Genomic DNA, 21544 nt, shown 5'->3' with positions numbered 1-21544 from the left:
CTCGAGGTGGGGCCTCACCAGTGCCGAGTACAGGGGGACGATCACTTCCCTAGCCCTACTCACCACGCTAGTTCTGATTAAAATCCTGACCGAAAGCAACGCGTGCAAACGCGGATCCCACGTTTCGGCACACACTATCTCGGTGCCTTCACCATGTACGGGGACAGACCGCCCTGACAGAGCGCCAGGTGTAAGAAGCTGAGGGCTGGGGACGTGCCCGACTCGGGGCCGCCTCCCGCCATTCCCGGCGCGGAGCACGCTGGGAGCTGTAGTCCGGCGGGCCCACGGCCCCCGTTTTCCCCCGGGCTCCCGCCGTCCTTTCACCGTTTGCCCTAACCGGGCATGCAGCGGCTGCTGCGGTGCCTTCTCCCTGCCCTCTGCTCGGCGCGGCCGGCGGCGGCCCGCACCCCCTTGGCCCGGAGAACGGCGCCCGCCCTCCCGCGCTTCATGGCGCTGCGGCCGGCGGCGGCGGGAGGGAGTCCCCGCCGCGGAGCCAGCGCGACCCCGGAGGACGGTGAGGAGGCGGAGGGACGGTGGCGGGGAGAGGGCAAAGGCCGGCGAGGCCCCGCGGCCGGTTCCCCCGTCTGCCGCAGGCACCCGCAGCCGACGGGGGAACCGGCCGCGGGGCCTCGCCGGCGAGGCCCGGGCGCCCTCCGCTGCCGGTGTCCGTTAGGCGTTAAACGGCCGCGCTGGGGCAGGGCGAGCTGTGGAAACCGCGGCTTGTGCGCAGGTTTTTTTCGGCCGGCGAGTGGAAAGAGGTGGATTTCGCAGCCTGGGGGGGGTTTGTGGCGGTCGTAGGGGGTGTGGGGCGGGAGAACGAGTCAAAGGAACCGTGGGCTGCTGCTAAAAGGGATTCTGCTTTTATTTTCCCCCAGCCTCTGTGCCCCACAGGCTGGCAGTTGGTGTAAGCAGCTGACCTGGCTGAATACCAAACCTATCATTTTATGTCCAAAGTTTGGTTGGTTTTTTGTTTGATTTTCGGGGTTTTTTTTTGTAGGTGTGTGGGTTTTTTTCTTTCTTTTTTTTTTTTAAGCTTTTTCAGTTCTGTGATGATGTAAACACTACTGCCAGTTCAAAATTCCTAGAGAGTAAGACCATCTCTTTCTACATCAGCTTTCAGTTACGTTGTCTCCAAAGGATTAATTTGTTATTAGACATATAAACAAACATGTGAAGATAAACTTATTAAACAGGGAACAGCGCCTGGAGACCTAATCTCACTGCGATCTCTCACGTGTAGGTGTCAAATAGTACATTATTCTAGCTGAAACTATAAGTATGGGGAGAAGAGGGCTGTGAAGAGAATGCAATTAAATATGTATTTTTCATGAGCTAGGTGTATCATGATTATTTTTCTTCTGCTGGAACAAATGACTTGAATACTGGTGAAGATCAGCAGCCACTTATACAAATACAGGAATAATGTATGCACCTGCTCACACATGAAATTCAGGCTAATATAATTCAGCATGCGATTAAGAAAAAATCGTTTATCCTATAACAGCTTGATGGTCAAGGAGTTCCTATGGAAGTTGGTTTTGTTACTTAGGTCTCAGATTATCGATATTATGTCAAGAATTTTGAAAAATCTTGTTTTCAAGTTGTTTTAGTGACTAGCACACAATTCTTGAATTTTGTTGTTGATTTCTTTAATAAGTATTTCAGAAAAGGTGAGGGATGGAGGTGTTTTGCTTGAGACATAGCCTGTAGAATTTAGAAGCAGTGCCTGTTCAGTTCAGCTAATTGATTTGAGAAGGGATGTTGTTAATCGCTAGCTGTGCCTTTGCTATACCCGTCTGCTATTGTGAGAAGATAGAATTTTTCAAAGTGGCACAAGTATGTTGCTTTTTGAGCAGACAGAGCAAATTCAATGTGTAATCTGCAATACCCACCCCTCAGATTTATGTGAGTCCTTGTTCTGCAGCTACACAAATCCCTTTTGCTCCCAGCTGGTTATGATTCTGCATTTCTGAATTCTGTTGGTATCTTCGCTGCCCTAGACCGACCTACTTGTTTGTAATTTTCATAGACTTATTTCTGTCTTGTCCTTCGCTCTGAAATCTCTCTAAGGAAGGATTATTGTTTCCTGTATGCTTCTGGATCACCAGCAACAATCTGTTTTCTGTGAGCTTGACTTTAACATTAAGTAATAATTTTATTATTGCTTAAACATCTGTTTGTTGTGCCTCGTTCTTTAGTGTCTACAGGGGAAACAAGCAACAAATCTAAATACTTTGTTTCTTTTTAATAGCTTCTGGTATAAAGTCAGGTGTCAGTGCACAACCACAGAGTGATTTATGCCTAATTTAGACGGCAGTGAATTAGCATTTAATCAGGTCATTCTTTTACTTCTCTTCTCTACCATAAACTGATATATGCAAGGAACAGTCCACAGGCTGTTAATAACCCAGATTGGGTCTGTAATATTGACTTCATACATGTAGTGTAGCTTTGCATGCCACAAGAACATAATACACGCTTTTGCTGCCAGATTTTCCCTTTGGGCCAGATTTGGACTATCTGCACTGGTCACAAGAGGAGCTTTGAAAGCGCGTTGTCTGTAGTAATGAGCTGTCCTGGGATAAACTGCAATTCTGACATAAGGCTTCTTCGACTACAGTAATCCCATTGTGGAGATGTCCCAAAAGAATATTGCTGGATGTGCCTGGTTATGGGCACGTTTTTTTGCTGCTTGAGAAGATTTTACCTTTTCATTTTTAAGGTATAACTTAATACACAAATATTAGAGTTTACTGATGCAGAAACATGAAGCAGACATAAGGAAATGACTCATGCTTAGTACTCTTGGGGAAAAAGACATTTTTAAAAAGTTGTTGTTACTGGAGATTATTCTGTCATTGTGGTATTACTCTTGAGATAGAACTTTATGTATCTCTTTATACATGCAAGATAAGTTTTGATATATATTGATTCCTTCTTTAGCTTAAACACTAAAAATCAGCTTTTAGAACCAGAAGTACAGATCATTGCTGTCTATTACATGCTATACTGTGTGGGAGATGCAGGAGTAGAATCATCATCTCATTCCTGAATGATGTAGTCAGCTGAGAACACTATTATATCTGGAATGGTGCGATTCCCTTCCTGCTCCTTCGTGCCTCATTTCCAGTGTGTTTACATCGGAATTCATTTGCCAATGTTTGTCTGCATTGTATTTTATATGCTATTACTGTTATCTAAAGTGAACTTTACATGATGGCAGAAGACTTTATTTTTTTTGTTGTTGGTTTTAAGTATCCCTGTTTTTTGCACATGATTGCATTTACTTAGAACTGAACAACACCTTAAGTTATTAAATACAGAGGGCTGAACTCGCTTTTTTGGCTGTTCCACATAAAGTGTTAAAGTATTTTTGCCAATACGTTGACAAGGAAGAAGAGCAGCATTCTTAAGGGAGTAATATGTCAATATTCATTTGCTGATAATTAGACAAATGTATACTTGGTATACTCCTTGTGTATAATGTCTCTTAGCTGTTTATATAAAAAACTAACACCCATTGTGTTATTTTAAATGTATTACAGATGGACTTGAAAATGTACAGCAAAAGAATATCTTTAAAGAGAAGAAGATGCAACAGAGAAAAGATCCATGTCCTGCTGATTCGGTAGAATCTCTGATGGCAGAAATGCCGTTTGTTGACACAGATATTGAAGATGAATTTGTTAGTAAGTATATATTGAAAATGAATTTGTTAGTAGAAGTGGTGTAGAAGCATAGACACATCACGCACTCAGGTCTTGGTTCTGCCTGTTGGCCTGTACACATAGGCTGTGCACATGGGACAGAGTCTCACAGCGAACAGGATCCAGTCCAGAAGCTCTTTTATAGATGCTCAGTTCTGCAAATACTTGAGCATATTAAAAGTGTACCATTTTTAGATCCATTGCAGCCATGAGTCACAGAATAAAGACATCTTGTATGTCAATTCACATTACTGTATATGAGCTTCTCACGTGGTGGCTTTTATGAGCTATTTTCCAGTATGTGTGTTCCCAGCATGGGGCTAGAAGTGCACTTCTAATTGAACAGCGGGTGTCTGCAGCCTGGTCAGCTTATGGGTATGTATCAGGCCACATGGTGGAAGAGGATCTGCAAAGTCTTGGGGAAATAAGCTGTGAAAAAATAATTTATGGTGCAAAGGAAGAATTGAGGACATGCACTTTTCTTTCGCTACCTATGTTGGAAGGGGTCTTTGGGAAAGGAGGAGGTAAAGAGTAGATCTGGCTTGGATTTAATTTTCTTCTTGGCTGGGTTTGATCCTTGAACTGTGGGTTGGCCAGTCCTAGTCTAATACAACCTTTAATAATCCTGTGTATTATCTTGCTTTATATTTAAAAATGCAGCATGCATGGGATTTTTGAAACTTAATATTGGTGCTTTTGCTCTAAAGTCATGTCCGTGTTCACATGTAGACAATTTGGAGGCCTATTACACTGCAGTGTGAGTTGGCTAAATGAAACACAGTAGTTTGGAATCTGCATGTCTATGTTAGCAGCTTATAAGCCCTGTTTAGAGGTGTAGGCTGTTAGTTCAAGTGTGGCTCTCCACTTGTGTGAGTACATTAATTCAGGTTGGAGTAGGATCCCAATGAGACAGTTCAGAGCATGGGCAGATCAGATGACTGGAGAGACATGCTCCAGTCAGTTGTCTGAAGTCCAACTCTTGTTGGCATGATATTAAGTGTATAGAATCATTTAGGTTGGAAAAGACCTTTAAGATCATCAAGTCCAATCATTAACCTAGCACTGCCAAGTCCACCACTAAACTGTGTCTTTAAGTGCCACATCTACACGTCTTTTAAATACCTCCAGGAATGGTCACTCAACCACTTCCCTGGGCAGCCTGTTCCAATGCTTGACAACCCTTGCGGTGAAGAAATTTTTCCTAATATCCAGTCTAAACCTCCCTCAGCACAACCTGAGGCCATTTCCTCTTGTCCTATCACTTGTTACTTGGGAGAAGAGACCGCCCCCCACCTTGCTACAGCCTCCTTTCAGGTAGTTGTAGAGAGTGATAAGGTCTCCCCTCAGCCTCCTTTTCTCCAGGCTGAACAACCCCAGCTCCCTCAGCCGCTCCTCATAAGACTTGTGCTCTAGACCCTTCACCAGCTTCGTTGCCCTTCTCTGGACCTGCTCCAGCACCTCAGTGTCTTTTTTCTAGTGAGGGGCCCAAAACTGGACACAGCACTCGAGGTGGGGCCTCACCAGTGCCGAGTACAGGGGGATGATCACTTCCCTAGCCCTACTCACCACAGTAGTTCTAATACAGGCCAGGATGCTGTTGGCCTTCTTGGTCACCTGGGCACAGTGCTGGCGTGTATTTAGCCAACTGTTGACCAACACCCCCAGGTCCTTTTCCACCAGTATCTTTGTTTTGATTTGTCTGTATGCTGAATGTAATTTTTTTTTTCTTTTCAGTATGTGCAACCTCTGAAATAAATATAAAAAAGAAAAGAAAGAGGACTACTGGAAGAGAAATTGAAGAAGGCGGTGAGAGAAAGAAGACAAAGAAAAAACAGTATCAGCCGAATTATTTCATTTCACTTCCAATTACTAATCCAAAGGTGATATTCTTTATTATACTAATTTAGTATTACCACAATCACTTCAACAGCTGTATGTGTTCATAAGAACGGTGTTGGATCTTGAGCAAAATAATTTTTTTCAGGTATTTTTAAAGGAACATTAGCAGCTTATTTAGAGAGTAACTTCAATTTATGAGACATTTTTGTGAATAAAATTTCTGATTTGGAAAAGACTAGAGGAAAAATATTTATCTTTTTATTCCATTTGTCAATCTTATGGATTTCACATTATTTTGACATAAACTGGCTTAAATTTCCCCTTTGTACTGGTCCAGTATTGCTTTTTTTGTCATTCACTGAAAATAACTAAGAGAGACATTCATATTTAATGTAATAACAAAATCCCTAGCAATATTTTTAGCTCTCCTTATAGATAGGAATTTAAATTTGGGTCTGTTGCTGTTTTCACTAGGCAATTTGTAGTTTAAATTTTGCAAGTAAAATCGATCATCTTATTTAAAATTCAAGAAACCTACTTTTTTAGTGAGATGTTGTTCAAATGGATTCAAGAAGTGCAGAGAGCTCTTTAAGCAAATGTATTTTCTTGTAGTTAGCATGTGTTGTCTCATTTAGTGAATGGGAATGATTTCTTACATGCTGCGGCATGTCTCTGGTACACCTTTCGTGTCTGCAAACAAGGAAGGTAGGTGCATTATGTTTAAAAAGTTAAACCAGTTTACCACCATTTCTAAATTTTGGTTTATTTTTTAATATCAGGAGCTCTCTCACGTGAATTTTAACTCATCCTACATCTGTACTATCTGTTCTCTGAGGAAGTCAAGGATTAAGAGAATCTGAAATGAAAATAAATCATAGTAGGTTTGAAAATTACAGTGAAGTCTTTGATTCTCAAAACATACTATGTGAAGAAGAGATTGTAGAGGCTGGCTTTATAAGAGCCAGGATAGCCTGACACGAATATTGTGTGAGATTTTTTGTGCCATCTTACTCTGAAATATCTTTTCTTCCTGTCTGTTCCATGATTTAACAAGTGGAAGAATAATGTAAGGGTTATATAATCTGATAATTGAGAATTCCTGCTTACAATTGTTACTGTGTTGCATGGCTAGTTGAGTGGAAAGGTCTTAACTATGTGTGCTTTTTTATATGTCATGTATTTAGTCTTACATACAGAGCTAAAGAACAGCTATATTAAATCTCAGAGCATTTGGGAATTCCAGGACTTTGCTAGAAAGTTTTGTTTATACTTGCCTTAGATGTAGAGTTGTTCTGAAAGTAGAAAATACACGTTGGAATTTGTATAGGCAACTTTAGCCAAAATTTAGAGTTAAGACACCTGGTTTCTTGATAGCCAGAGGGAATCTGGTAATTACTGGAAGTATTTCAGTTAGTAATGAGAGACCTTTCTTTTCTTTTTTTTTTTTGAGGATCTGAGTTTATTCCAGTGAAGTGTTTTAGACATTAGTATGCTTTATTCATATTTTACACAGAGAACCATTTTATAACAAGGGATATTTCTGGAGTGTTTAATGAACTGTTCCTGTTGGAAATTAAACAGTTTCTTTGTTTTCATTTCAGTTATGTTTTGAATGTTCAGAAGTAAGTGTGGTGTTCCATTAATTTTGAATTTATATTGAACTTTGCATTATTACTTGTGCAAAAATAGTTAAATGGATGATTATCACTGTATCCTTTTCTGGTAATTTTGTTTGTTTGTTTCATCTGACATGTTATCACTTGGTAGGTTAGCCTTTCAAGGTCCTCCAGTCTTATAATTAATCTGTTAAATCTTTAAAGCTTATAGTCTTCATATTCACTTACTAGTAGTATCCTTGTAATATGCAAAACTAAGTTATTTTATTACTCTTCAGAATAACATATTCTAAGTAATGGGAGAGTGGACCTTGAAATTAGTTTTTGAGGCCTTATTTTGGAGCGCTTTTGAAAATAATCTGAGTGGGGAATTGTTGAGTATGATCTGCCTTCAGACGTTACTTAGGGTTACTTAGAGTTAGGGAATCTCAAGTTAAAAGAAATAGCATGATAGCAGTTGAAATACAGCATAAAACTTTTAAAGTAATGTAAATAGCAGTTTAAATATCTATTTAAAGTTTTTATTTATGCAGTGGGTCATAACTAGTTATACAGAGATGTAGGAAGAGTCCTGGTTTGCTTAAATAAAATTCAGCACACTCAACTGGTAATTGCACCTTAGATTTATTGAACAAAACAGAACAAATCGGAAGTTATATTATGGATTGTGATGGCACAGCTATGCTAGAGCTTTTGTGTTATGTTTTGATCGCATAACTTCTGGGAAAACATATTAAAAATAGATTCTTGAAATTCACAGAAATGTAGTTGAAGACTTCTTTTCTTCTTTCCAAATAGTGTAGATTGGGTAGAATGTTGTCACTTTAGCCAGAGATAGAGAATGTGCTCAGTCTTCTTTTATTTGCCTTTATCAAAAAGGCAGCTTGTTTCATACTTTCCAGGTGGGTTCAGCAATAGTTTGTTTCTGGAACTGCTAACTGGCTATCTTTGGAATTAGTCCGGTTCCAAAGGTATGTTATTCATTAGTTTTTTGCTTGGTTTCCTAATGGAGTTTATACAGGTGTGAGCCTGCCTATCTGTTTGTCTTGTTATAACCCCATTGGGGTTTTGTGGGTTTTGAACCTGCTATGCGTTTTCAACCTGTTGTTCAAATTTGGATAAAAAAATTGACATCTTGGAGGTACTAATTTCTTACAATTTTTTGTGGAATTGGTGCTTGTGTAAAAGAGAGAGCCTTGAAAGAACATGCTTTTGTTGAAGACTGTAGTGTGAGTGCGGCAATTACCTATTCTTCTAGACCTGGCAGCTGGCGAATGAATATCTGCCTGTTTGTTAGCCAGTTGGCCCCTGAACATCAGACACAGCATGTGTGGCTTCTCGCCTAAGCCAGAACTGAACTATATCAGGGAGCTGGAGGTAGTTTAGGCAATGAGCAGGAAGGGACTCGGAAGTACTACTGAAGGAAATCATATGGGTAAGGGGATGTGGGGATATTGACTGGTAATCTGAATGCTCAATAACATTGATCTTTTTCAGAGCTAAGACGGATAACACAGTTCCACACCTTTCTTCTATATTCTGAAGGGCTTGTACACTTACTTTTTAAAATTTTTATACTTTTTTTTTTGCCAGCTCTCAGATGAAAATTAAATTTAGAAGCAATAGTTGAAAATGGAATAAAATTGTAATTCATATGATAGGTGATTTCATTTTTGAAGTTTGGGGGTTTTTGTGTTGTTTGCTTTTTGTTTGGTTTTTTTTTTCTTTTTCTTTACAGGGATAACTGCATTTGCTTTAGTTTATAGATTTAAATAATTATGCAGTCAATACATTGTAATTATCGGGGATGATTATGCTTACCAGTTTTTTGCTTAAATGTTGGTTAAATTTCTCCTACATCTGAGACAATAAAAGTGTTATTTATCCAGGATAAGATCAGTTCTGACATATGAAGGAAGATGATCTTATTACAACATATTTATGATCAAAATCTTGGTGAAGTTTTCTTCATATGTCTTACACTACTTAAGACACTTGTGGTTTTGTAGATGCCATATCACCTTTTTCTGGCAAGTGGCTTTTACCTTCCTTCCTCCTCCCCACTCTCCCTAGAGTTGGTTCCTTTCAGTTATAATTTGGTTTTATGCATATGGCACTATTAGATATCTATGGCACATTAGGTAAAACTCCTGCATGGCAAAACGCATCTTGAGAAATTTGGTCAGGAAAATACTGACCACTCCCATTAGATTATGTTTTTTCAGGAAATGTGGGTGTTCCTTACAATTAACAGAGCTACCAAAATATACCAAGGCTTTTTTTTTTTTTTTAACCTAAGAGCTACTTGTGGTTATGCTATAAAAGTGAATATGTACAGAATATCTGTGAAGCATTCAGCACTGAGTTTCAAATTAAAAAAAAAAATAATTAAAAAAATCAGATTGAAGCCTTCTACATGCTTCTTTTAGACTTAATACACCAAAGCTGATTAGTCTGTAATGTCTTTGCTTACCATGCTTTAGGAAATAACTCATTTTGTCAGATGGTCGAGGTTATTGGATTTGATTTAATTTCGACTAACATATTCAAGCATTGTTGCAGGTTTGTTTTTTTTTTGTTCGGTTGATTTTTTTATAAATCACTACAATACTACTATCATAATGGCAAGCACAGTTAAAATTTTGAATACAATTTATAAATTATGTATAACCATACAAATAATTTTCAGTGAAGAAAATGTAATTCAAATAATTTTAAAGAAAAAGACTGATGAAGTTAGAAATGTATACATATATGGGAAGTCATTAAAATATGTTTGAAGAGAGTATATACTGTCTATTGGACAGTATAATCGGAATTGTAAATCAGGTATCCCTGCAAATGATTTACTGAATATTCCTGTTTTGTATGTGCCTGATCCTGCAAAGATCTCTTTGTTTTTACAGATGCTCTCTGCGCATAGCAACATACAAGTTTAGCAAAGTGGGCAGAGAAAGTCCTTGAAGAAGTGTAAAACTGGATGATCGTAACACGGTCCAGGAATATCTCATAGTTATGGAAGCAAACTCCTATTAAGATGTGATAGGGAGTGTCCCGTGATTTATTAATCACTCCGTTTGTACCCACTTTGAGTTTACTCGGGTCAATTAGCACAGCTTTGTCAGAGGATAAAACTTTCTTCTGCTAGAATGGTTTTTACATAAACGCTTGATTTCAGTTTGTGTGCTTTCTTGTTCGCTTGCATGATGGGATACAGTAATTGTAATGGCTAACTGTTGTTTCTGTGTCTGTCTTTCTTCACAGATTACCGGCAGTATTCAGGCTGTCCAAAATGCAATAATACAAAAGGATCAAAGGCTTTCCAAAGCAATGGTTCGCTCTGGCTCATTCCATGTCACCATGTTAGTGATGCATTTATCCAATGAAGAAGAAATTAGCTTGTAGGTATTTGGTATTAAATTAAGTATATGCAAGTATTTTTGCTGAAGGAGTTAATACAAAGACTGGAAGGGGTAACTGATGCTTATTTTTTGTCAGCCCTAAATTACTAGACTCACTGAACCTTTAATTCATGTTGTTCTTAAAATGCTAATCTTAATGTTAGACATTTTCATAACTTACGGTATGTCATGAGCTCTGAATAAAGTATGCTTTTTTTCCTTTGCATTTTTCATACTGCGTGCTGAACTTGCATGCACAAATCTCATGTTTGATAAAGTAATTGTTTTAAAACAATGTTTTGATATAGGGGACACTAAACAGATTAACAGGGGAATTTTCAGAATTTCGTAGCTTAGCAAATGTTATAAGCTGAATTAGTAATTGTCACTGAAAGGCTTTAGTGAAATAAACCTTAGCTCCAAGCTAATGCCTCATGCGCTTGTAGTTTGGGGGTTTTTATGTCCCTAAATGAATTGATTATACACAAAATGTAAGTACACTAAAAGAGAGGTGGCTATTAGGCATTATCAAAAGTGTAATTTTTATGTTGCTTCAGTGATGTAGCTGATTTATTTTTTTTTTTTATCATATAAAAGGTAGAAAAGTTGTGGAAAGGTGTATGTGTTATACAATGACGTCATGTGTTAGATGCAACTACTTGCTTTATAAAAATGCAGATCGTTCATGTTTTTTACTGTTTATCACATGCTGTACTGCTATCTGACAAGCCTACTTTAATATACAAGTTCAGTGGTTAATACGAAGATGTTCAGACTTTTAAGTCTGTCGGTACAACTGCAATTTATGAATGCTCAAAATAATAATTTGTGTGTCTAGCTGTAATTTTGACTTGAACTGAAAACATACATTGTGTTTTATAGTCCTGCTTTACACAGATTTTCTCAACAGTTTCTATTTAGATGTGGTGCCCAATGGCCTGCATATGTGATGTTTCTATATTTGCGCATTATAATTGCAGAATTGAGATTGCAAACACTTTGGTAACTGTAACAGAGTATTATGTAAAATGCTGATAAATGACCTACTGGCATTATATGAACATCTGGGAACCCTCCATTGCTTATGTGTGAATTTTGTAGTGAATTGCTAATGAATCAAAAATCATCAGATCCTTATAAATTTGTGAAAGAGAAGCCTTACAGCTTCACCTCCCCCAAATGAGTTCTTTCAGCAGCCCTGCGTCATATATATAACTTACTGGTTTTCTCTGTAGTGTTAGCGGGCATGCGGTCCGTGAATTATCTAGATCAAATAATGAATAAGTGCAGTGAGACATTGCTTTGGTTATGGTAGTACAGTTACAAAATAATATGTCTAATAAGTGCGTGTTGAATAATTCTTTTCCCCAGAAGGTTTGGCTGTTAAAGTGCAGATTGCTCATAAGAAAGTGAGAATCCAAGATAGAATGTAGGAACCATTTGGTAATCAAGTCTAATAAGTAGAAGTATTTTGGCTAAAAACATTTAACACACTTAAAAATTATGTGATATCAGTATATCTAAATCAATTGCCCTGCTTGCTTTTCGTATTTGTGTCCTTGAATGCTATATCCTTGAGGCCTCAACACTCTTACCTCTCCTGTGAGGATGTGAGTCTGCCAGCATCCTCATCTCCAATGGCCTGATCTAAAGGGCAAGAAACAGATAGCCAGGAACAGAGAATAGAAAGGAAAGCAAAGGATACTAGATCTGCTCTATGTGCCTTTTGTCTCCTGGAGTCGGCACACCAGCTTCCCGCTGCTCTGGTTGATGAGCAAACTGTGGTAGCACCTGAAAGTCAGTGAGAACAACCACTGACTGTGTGTGCAATATTTTTTTTTAAAAGGGTTTGAAGTATGAACTTCTTAAAAAAGGGAATGTGAGAGGGTATCTCAAAGGCAAGTATGCCTCCTCATTAATATTTTAGAGTCCTACACTGTATATCAAAACAAATATTCCCAAGTTCAGTATCTTCTGCTACTCCTTGGGCTCGTTTTCAGCTCTCATTGTCTGACTGTCACCCAAACACTTACTTACGGAGTTCTTCTCTGCCTCTCCCAGCAGAACTCCACAGTCCAGGCACCCAGGAGCTGTACTCTAGTCAGCAGAGCTTCCCCAGGGATTCACTCCTTCCCTGGCCAGATGCCTTGTACAGGTATCTAGCTCAGCTATCCTCAGGTATTCTAGATTGCATGATTGCATTTTCTACTATATGGTATTCTTTTTATTTTATTTTATTTTTTATAACTGATGTTTTCTGTTTAATCTTTTGGGAGAACTTGAAGAGTAAAAAGTTGAATTTTCCTACCTTTCTTTGCTTCACCAATTTTTGATACCAAGTTAATAGAAAAAAATGAAGATCCAGGCTGGCAAAAGAACCTGTGTGTAATGTAGGCCACTCTTTCTAAAAGAATCGAGACCTGCAGTTCCTGTGTGAGTTGCCTAACTCATTGGCTGTTGTCTACCCTTCATGAACACACTTTACATCTCTTTTTGTAGGATTACATGAAATCATGAGTGTAAGATTTTAAAAACCAGAAAGAAAGAAAGCAAGAAAGAGTCATGAGAGCACTCCTTTCAAGCAAAGGAGTTCTAGCCCATGCTAACTGTATGCATAGTCATGGGATCAGAGACTAGAAATCAGGATGCCTGCCTTCACATTAAATGCCTTCATTACCAGACTATATTGTCAAGCTCTTCTTGCTTGTTATTTGTGAAAGACTCTGTGAATCTAACCTTTTCATTATAAATATGAGAGCTGAAAGGATTCAGTTTGGCTTTTTTTGCTTTTTCTAAGAAGTAATCAAAATTGGCAATTCAGAAATTTCTAAAAAGAAACTATATCAATTTTAAGCACTATAATTACATTACAACAATATAGAAAAAAACAGTCACTGCTTCTGTAATCTTAGTTTGTATTCACTTAGAATATGCTGCTTAATTCCTTTTTTTTTTTTTTAATTTCCTTTCTCCACTTTGGAGCAAAATGCTTGTGAACTTTTTTGTTATCGCTGTGGGTTAGTTGCAGGGAGTGTAACTACTGTTCAGCACCGTAAATACTATTTGGTATGGAATAACAAGAAAATACCACTGTTGTGTTTGTTGCTATTGACTTCACTGGAAATGTTTATCCTTGTGCATTACTCTTACAAAGCAATTGTTAGATATTATAAAGTGATTGATAGAATATGAAAATACAAAATATTATAGAGTCAGATGACAACTATTTTTCTAATATTTTAGTGTTTAGAAGATTATATATAAAAGAAAAAGTAGAACTAAATCTTCAGAGACACAAGCTAAACTGAAAACACACTGCACTGTTTGAATTGACCTTTCATAGACCTCATCAGGTATAGTTGAGCTGGTCAGTGAGTTGTGCAGCACACCCTACAGTATGGAAGTATAAATCTTTATTCATCTGGGGAACAGAGCTTTCCATAACTCTCTGTGTACCGGTTCTCAGAGGCAAAAAATCCAGAGATGGGTTTCAGGTATATGCATGATTCACAACTTAAAAGCCCACTGCAGTCTTTGACTCTGTATTTGAAATATCTGTACTTGTTTAGGAACAATTTTCGTGTTCACAACGGGAAATAAATCTATACATGATTCCCTGTGAAGTAATCTGACAAGTATAATCAGTATTAGAAGGTGGTTTTTGAAAGGTCTTGAAGTATAGCAACATATGGAAGACATAGGAACAGACTTGTCTAATCGTGGTAAAAGGGTAGGTAAGTGGCAGAGACTATGCTTAAAGAAAAATATCTTTGCCAAGGAATAAGTTGTTTAAAGTGGTTATATAGGAGCTAAAGTACTTCTAGATTGTAGATTTAAGCCCTGTAAATAAAACACAGGAGGACTGTATCAGTCAAGGATATTTCGTCATGTAATCAACCTTAACGTCTCTCTTAACCTGGCCTATGTTTCAATTAAATGCATAGTTGTCATCAAGAGTCTATCTTGTTAAACACAATGGAAACGTGCATAGGGTTGTTCGTAATTGTGCAGGCTTAAAGAATATAATTTAGCCAACTTTAGAAATCATGGTGATGGCTTTCATCCAGCTAGGACAGGAAAAGTAAAATAAACTCTCTTGAGAGTTTTTAACCTGTCACTGCCATCTAGCGTTTATAAAGTCAGCATCAGTTTAGTGAACAGTTTAAATTCAGTTTCGTTGAATAGAATTAAAAACTGTAAGCACGTGAGAGATCTTTTGAAGACATTAAGAATGTTTATATAGTTTTTGCTTAGCATGTGAATCACTTCAAGTGCAGGTCAAAACAAATATTTCATGTAATAGTACATGCACTTAATATGGCTAATTAAAATGATTATTGAAAGGTTACCAGGTTTGCTCCTGTTTCTTAAGTTATATGTAGATTATCTGTGCATGTTACTTATCTCTTAAAGAAAGTATCAATTTAGACAGTACTTCTTTTAATAACAGTTCTCAATGAGCTTAATAGTAATTTCCATATAATTTTGTCATTATATATATATAGTCACTACACTCTGTAGTAACTTTGAATGAAGCAGAATCTTAAGAGTGTTCAGTTGAGCTATCAAGAGATGAAAAAAGTGAATTAATTTAAGAATGGAAAACCAAATGCTTCTGAGTAAGCATCTTATCTAAATGGGATGCACAGAGTAACAGAGAATTATCATCTTAATATCTAGTCACCTTGAGGACAGAGATAAACTCTTTGAGGAATTGCTGCTAGGTCTGCCTTATTATTTCTGTGGTTTTACAGCAGAGTATATGAACCAATTTACCTTTATAGAATGCTAATAATAATGCTGACTGCATTGATAGGAAGTAGTGCAGAAGTACCTGAGTAGATAATAAATTGATACTAATAAATCTTCATGAGATTTTTGCATAGAATGATTAATAGCGATGTAAACAGTATTAATATATTTGACTTTGACATAGATATTTTTCTTTCCTCTTGACAGAGCAGCTAGTGCTCTTTCAGACAGCAAGGATTTTGTAGAAGAACTCCTGAAAGGAAAAACCGTGGAACTGTCTTTTCAAGGAATTGATCACTTCAAAAATGAAGTTGGATTTGTGAAGTTGGCGGAAAATGATCACAGAACTATACTTATGGAAATAGCAGGTACAACTTATGAATATAGTTTAAGTGCTTTAAAGACATTTTGACTACCTACATGAGAATGGAGGACTAAGATAAGCTGGTGCTAATTTAGTCAACGTTAATTTACCTTTAACAGCTGCAAAGGCTATATGATGAATTTCCCAGCATAGTTCAAAAGGATATTAATGAATTACAGACAGTACTGTTCTCTGATACCTTTTTATTTAGTATATATAAAAAATGTAGTGCACGTTTGTAGATGGATGTAAAGACTCAATTCTACCTTGTTTTGGCCCAAGTACTGTGTGCTGTTTCTCAGCTGATTTTTATACCCCTTTCAATTTTTATATTCATACTTACTGACTTTAAGAACTGTATCTTTGATGCAATCTTACCTGACTTGCAAAGTCACATAGTTCTCTCCTTTGTGTTCATGCTGAATAGAGCACTGAGACAGTGACATTTTTTCTTGTTCCGTGCTCTGGGACGTTTTGTGTTTCCTGTATGTTATACATATCACTCTTAAATCTCAGTGAATTAATTGTAACTTACCACTCGCACATGAATAAGCGCATATGCACACACACATACATATGTGTATATATATATATGTACTTGATGCATGTAGTTCCATTTACGTATAAAGTAAAATCTGGACTTTCTCTGCACTCCTGGAGGATAAGCGTAATTCAGGAGGACATGACTCATCTGCCAGAGGAATGGAGTTGGATTCCAAGCTGCTTTAGCCTGAAAACTTTTTTTTTAACAGTCTGTGGCTTGCTCAGTGTTAATTGCCTTCCTTTAGCAATTAGAAAGTTACTGAAATACGTGGCAGGTACATGCTAGTATGCATGTTCAACCACATATTCACTTCAAGAGCGAAACTCTCTGTTCTGTCTCAACAGTGGAGCTCAGGCCACTGCCTTTGCCAGTCAGATAAAATGCATCCAGAGATACAGTTTAAGTCACTAGGAATATATAAATTAAAAGGAGTGTAAATATCAGCTGAGAAAAAGCAGTCGGTACCTATAGCAAAACAACGTAGAGTGGAGTTTTTAATCTGTCTGTAAGTCTATACTTGAACTATGTTGTTTACAGATATTAAATAAAAATTCTCAGAGAACAGTACTGTCTGTAATTCATTGGTGTCCTTTAAAACTATCCCGGCAATTCCAACTATTCCTTGAAAAGACTCTTTAAAAGAGTTTTTCAGTATTGATGAATTATCTATTGTGCTCTGAGGAATGTGAGGTCACACGATTTAATAGTGCAATAACCCATGGAGGACATTTTGCAGAGTAGCAAAGACTGCTGCTGTCACGCTACCTCTTTGCAGTCCAGTACAGAGAAAAAATGGAAGAAGTCTTTATTAATACAGTGCCTTCTGTAGCTATTTATTAGTTTAATTTCTGAAGTGCCTTTAGAAAATGTTTAGTATTTTTTAACTTTCATTTGAAAGAAAGGTTGAATAGAAGGCTGTGAGCTTTTCAGCTTACCAAATTGCTTATGCTGTTACTGGGCGATACTTTATTATTTTAAGCAGCGCTCAACAGAGAAGTATTTCTAATATTCAATATGGTAGAAATTGAACAGTATTTACAGTTCCAGGGAGGATTCAGTTGTCAAATAATCCCGTAATTATTCCAAGATTGAATCTAACAAGTATTTCTTAAGTCCTTTGGACTATATGCTTCCTCATCCTTGTCCCTGAGTTTGTCTTTAGATTTCTTTTAAAGGTAACAGAATATTCTATGTATGCTGTTTTATAAACAGTGAGATAATTCATAAACTGTGTTCCCTTTCAATACCTTTTGTGAAAGGAGATGAATGGTTTCTGTTAGTGACAGTAACTTTTGATTTTGAGAAGTTTATAATTAATAATTAAGAACTCCAAAGTAATTGAAGTTCCTAGACATGGAGAGCCAAATATCTTTTAATTGCAGGAAATAAAGGAGTTTGTTGTGAGTGATTTTCTGCACATCTGTATTGGGAGTTTGTTGTGAGTGATTTTCTGCACATCTGTATTGGGTTTGCATGGCAAGGTTTTGATAGTGGGAGGGCTATAGGGGTGGCTTCTGTGAGAAGCTGCTGGAAGCTTCCTCCATGTCTGATAGAGCCAATGTCAGCTGGCTCCAACATGGACCCACTGCTGGCCAAGGCCGAGCCCATCAGCAATGGTGGTAGCACCTCTGGGATAACATAGTTAAGAAGGAGGAAAAAAGAAAACCTGTGCAACTGCAGCTGGAGAGAGGAGTGAGAATATGGGAGAGAAACAACTCTGCAGACACCAAGGTCAGTGAAGAAGGAGGGGGAGGAGGTGCTCCAGGCGCCAGAGCAGATTTCCCTGAAGCCCGTGCTGAAGACCACCTTGAGGCAGGCTGTCCCCCTGCAGCCCATGGAGGTTAACAGTGGAGCAGATATCCACCTGCAGCCTATAAAGGACCCCATGCTGGAGCAGGTGGGTGCCCAAAGGAGGCTGTCACCCTCTGGAAAGGCCATGCTAGAGCAGGCTCCTGGCAGGACATGTGACCCTGTGGAGAGAGGAGCCCACGTTGGAGCAGGTTTGCTGGCAGGACTTGTGACCCTCCACGCTGGAGTAGTCTGTTCCTGAAGGACTGCATCCTGCGGAAGGGACCCACGCTGGAGCAGTTCGTGAAGAACTGCAGCCCATGGGAAGGACTCATGTTGGAGAAGTTCAGGTAGGACTGTCTCCCATGGGACGGACCCCACGCTGGAGCAGGAGAAGATTGTGGGGAGTCCTCCTCCTGAGGAGGAAGAAGCAGCAGAGACATGTGATTAACTGACTGCAACCCTCATTCCCCATCCCCCTGTGCCACTGCAGGGGAGGAGGTAGAGAATTTGGGAGTGAAGTTGAGCCCTGGAAGAAAGGAAGCGTAGGGGGAAAATGTTTTAAGTCTTGGTTTTTATTTCTCATTACCCTACTCTGATTTGATTGGTACTAAATTTAATTAAATTCCCCTAGTTGAGTCTGTTTTGCCCGTGACGATAATTGATGAGTGATCTCTCCCTGTCCTTATTTTGACTCACGAGCCTTTCGCTATATTCTGTCTCTCCTGTCCAGCTGAGAAAGGGGAGTGGTAGAGCAGCTTTGGTGGGCACCTGGTGTCCAGCCATGTCCAACCTACCACATCTTAGGCTAGTGAACCAGATTTTGATGAGAATTAGACAAGTAAAATATGAGGTCAGATTTCAACCTTTGTTTTTCAGTTTGACAGTCCTTCCTAGTAGACAAACCCAGTACAGTCAAATTTAGCAAACAAGCAAGCCTATGGTTTTTTTGTAAAGCATAACTGCTGATGCTCACTGGTGAGCATTCTTTGCTTTTTTTAGAACTACAGCTGTATATTATTATTTTCACTTAACACCACTGTTTAGTAAAAATGTTTCTTATTTCTGTGCTTACTTTTGCCAACCGAATAGATCATTTCTTGGCCTTACGCCTGTCATTCAGTCTGAAAACTTATACAGTGATGTTTGTTTGTCTGGATTTAGTTCTGAAACAAGGTAGAGAGCTGAACATTACCAGAAGAAAATGGTAAAATGACTCAAAATGTTTAATGGATATGACTTCAGGATATGCTATCTTAACATTTCTTAGTGACTGTCATAACTGTAGCTTCTGAATTGCTCCTGATTTCAGAGTATCTCTTTGTGCCTTCTTGGAAGTGCTAATATAATTTCATAACGAGTAACCTATAATTCATGGAAGCAAATTCAGTTTTTGTAGTGATGTTTGTCCCAGAAAAAAAGCTTTTAGATCTGTAATTATGTAACACTGAAGATTATACAAGTGTGTTTCAAAAGTTAGCTTACTTAAATATTAAATTAGTGGAAAGGCCAGGTATGAGTAGGAAGAAAATGAATACACTAAATAGTTTCTACGTATGTCTTCATTAGATTAAATTGCAAATAATTTAATATAACTAACCTGATAAAAATAGGTTATTTCTTATTACACAGGTGTCCTTCAGGGCAGTGCGTTTTGGAATGTGAAAAAATATTAAACAAAAGAATCCATGTGAACTCTTCAGAACTGATGACGTAAACAGGAGAGTCATTAGGATTCTCCCTCCTCCCCTGATTGTATCACATGTATAATTCCTTTAACGTAAGAATACACTTACAGAGTTAGTTACAACATAGTTTAGTTTTTATGCAGTTTTTACAAACCATTAGCAGATAGTCCTCTAAGTGCCAAACCTCCTGCTGAAGGTGTTGCATTTTGGGGAAAAGAGCATGTAGTACTTTCCAGGCTGTACTTGACACAATAGATACACCTTCTGATGTAAAGAATCATATTAGCAGAAATGTGCCATTGAGTTTATTTTCTGTAATACATTTCACATATTAATTCAAAACAGGCTGTATGTGAAAATTATGCCTGTTATTCCTGCTCTGTGGATAGGATACACAATTTTAGAGAGACGCATGCAAGAGAAAATATTGGGAACTCTTCTACTGGGCTGCTACTGTCAGGATCTGTGTGAAGATTGTTATCAGTTCTTCATACATACTGCTGTGAGGTTATATATATTTGACAGAAATTAATTGTCACAAGTTTATTCTGGCTCCTAGTACGGCTTGCCTGTGATATCACTTGCATCCCTAGAAAACTGCAATTTTAAAACTGAAGCTGGCAGAAAGAAAATAAACATACAGTGTTGCCTGCAGGATGTTAATAATCCTGTTGTTGTCCATGGAACAGTAAAGAGAGATCACTTCTTTAGCTTGTTTGATTTTTAGCTGGTTTGATTTTTGGCAAGACCTAAGTTTAGTTTGTTACAGAATTGATGTTTTGCTACTTTAAGACTGTGTTTAGTTTCTGTTATGGTCTAAGGTGAATTTTGACTTAATGTGTTATTTTGTGTTCTTCGTGGATATTAAAGGATGTTGATAACACAAACAATAGAAAATTGTGAAGTTAAATCAGCTTCTTGTGAGAGACAATTTAGTTCCATAAATTATATGGAAATTTGTTTGATACCAATAACATCTGAATGTGGTACAGCATTATAATGTCAAGTGCATGTCTGCTAATGCCAATGTAAATGTAAGTTTGACACAAAAGTACAGGAAAAGCAGAGCTAATATGGATCTTCTGTTTGTTGTGATTTGCTAGTTATTTCCCAACAAAACATTAAAGGACATAAGCATCGTATAATTATCTACCAGGAATACTAACAGGAAAACTGTTATGACAGAAATTTGAGGACTATTTTAATCACAATTTGTCCCAAGTCTTTTTAGAAATTCTGAGCTAAAATCAACGTATACACTTACAGTGATTTAAAAAAAAAAAACAACAAACCTCTTCATTTCTTGTGCTTTGCTACCCTACAGAATATTGAAGTGCTAAGTGAATTTGGAAAAGGTAATGCATTGTTTGGCTTCAATTTTCATTTTGATAATACAACGTAAATGCTATTTGAAGCTGATAAAATGAATAAGTGAATCCTGTTTTTTGCCTGTAGGATTTGCAGATTTTGGTTTTATGGATGAATGATGCATCTTATGATCTGACCATCAGAGGGAGCTTGTATTTCATGAACAAAAAAGTTATTCTTTTGTTTATGCAGATAACTATTTAATATGCTCTTGGTCCTTTGTTTTTAAGAAATGTTGATTTGTTGGGTTAAATATTTTCATACTGTTAGGACTGCACCAGACAGTCATGTAGTACACCTAACTAGTCATTTCCCCCAACTTCAGTTTTCTAAAAATGACATCTAGTCTAATCTTACTAAATTGACTTTCCTAACAGTCCATACTAAAGAGAGAGAGAAATGGAAAGTGAGTTATGCTGCCCATCTTCTTCTCCAGGTACATCACAGCTTTACTCCAGCATAACCTGGCATTGCCAC

The 21544-nt window shown here is 37.8% G+C and overlaps 1 protein-coding gene across 7 annotated transcripts in view; it reads left to right on the top strand.

Moving 5' to 3' along the window:
- Window positions 1-240: 240 nt before the first annotated feature.
- The window catches only part of AKAP7 (A-kinase anchoring protein 7), a 105747-nt gene continuing 84443 nt past the window's right edge, over window positions 241-21544 (top strand). For 3 of the 7 annotated variants that reach the window (XR_012586225.1, XR_012586224.1, XM_074580710.1), the window contains exons 1-5: window positions 265-514; window positions 3546-3689; window positions 5442-5587; window positions 10427-10563; window positions 15523-15683. Coding sequence is in view for 5 of the 7 variants with exons in the window: in XM_074580710.1 (XP_074436811.1) it covers window positions 343-514; window positions 3546-3689; window positions 5442-5587; window positions 10427-10563; window positions 15523-15683 (760 nt within the window). In the remaining 2 variants the exon portion in view is untranslated. Of the gene's footprint in view, window positions 515-638; window positions 759-1135; window positions 1237-3545; window positions 3690-5441; window positions 5588-10426; window positions 10564-15522; window positions 15684-21544 lie in introns of those variants that run through there. The other 4 variants (XM_074580708.1, XM_074580709.1, XM_074580713.1 and 1 more) reach the window with 4 other exon arrangements.

The sequence above is a fragment of the Larus michahellis genome, chromosome 3, assembly GCF_964199755.1.
Source record: "Larus michahellis chromosome 3, bLarMic1.1, whole genome shotgun sequence".
NCBI classification, from domain to species: Eukaryota; Metazoa; Chordata; class Aves; order Charadriiformes; family Laridae; genus Larus; species Larus michahellis.
Note: the sequence above shows the minus strand (reverse complement) of the source record. Positions and strands in the feature narration are given on the sequence as shown.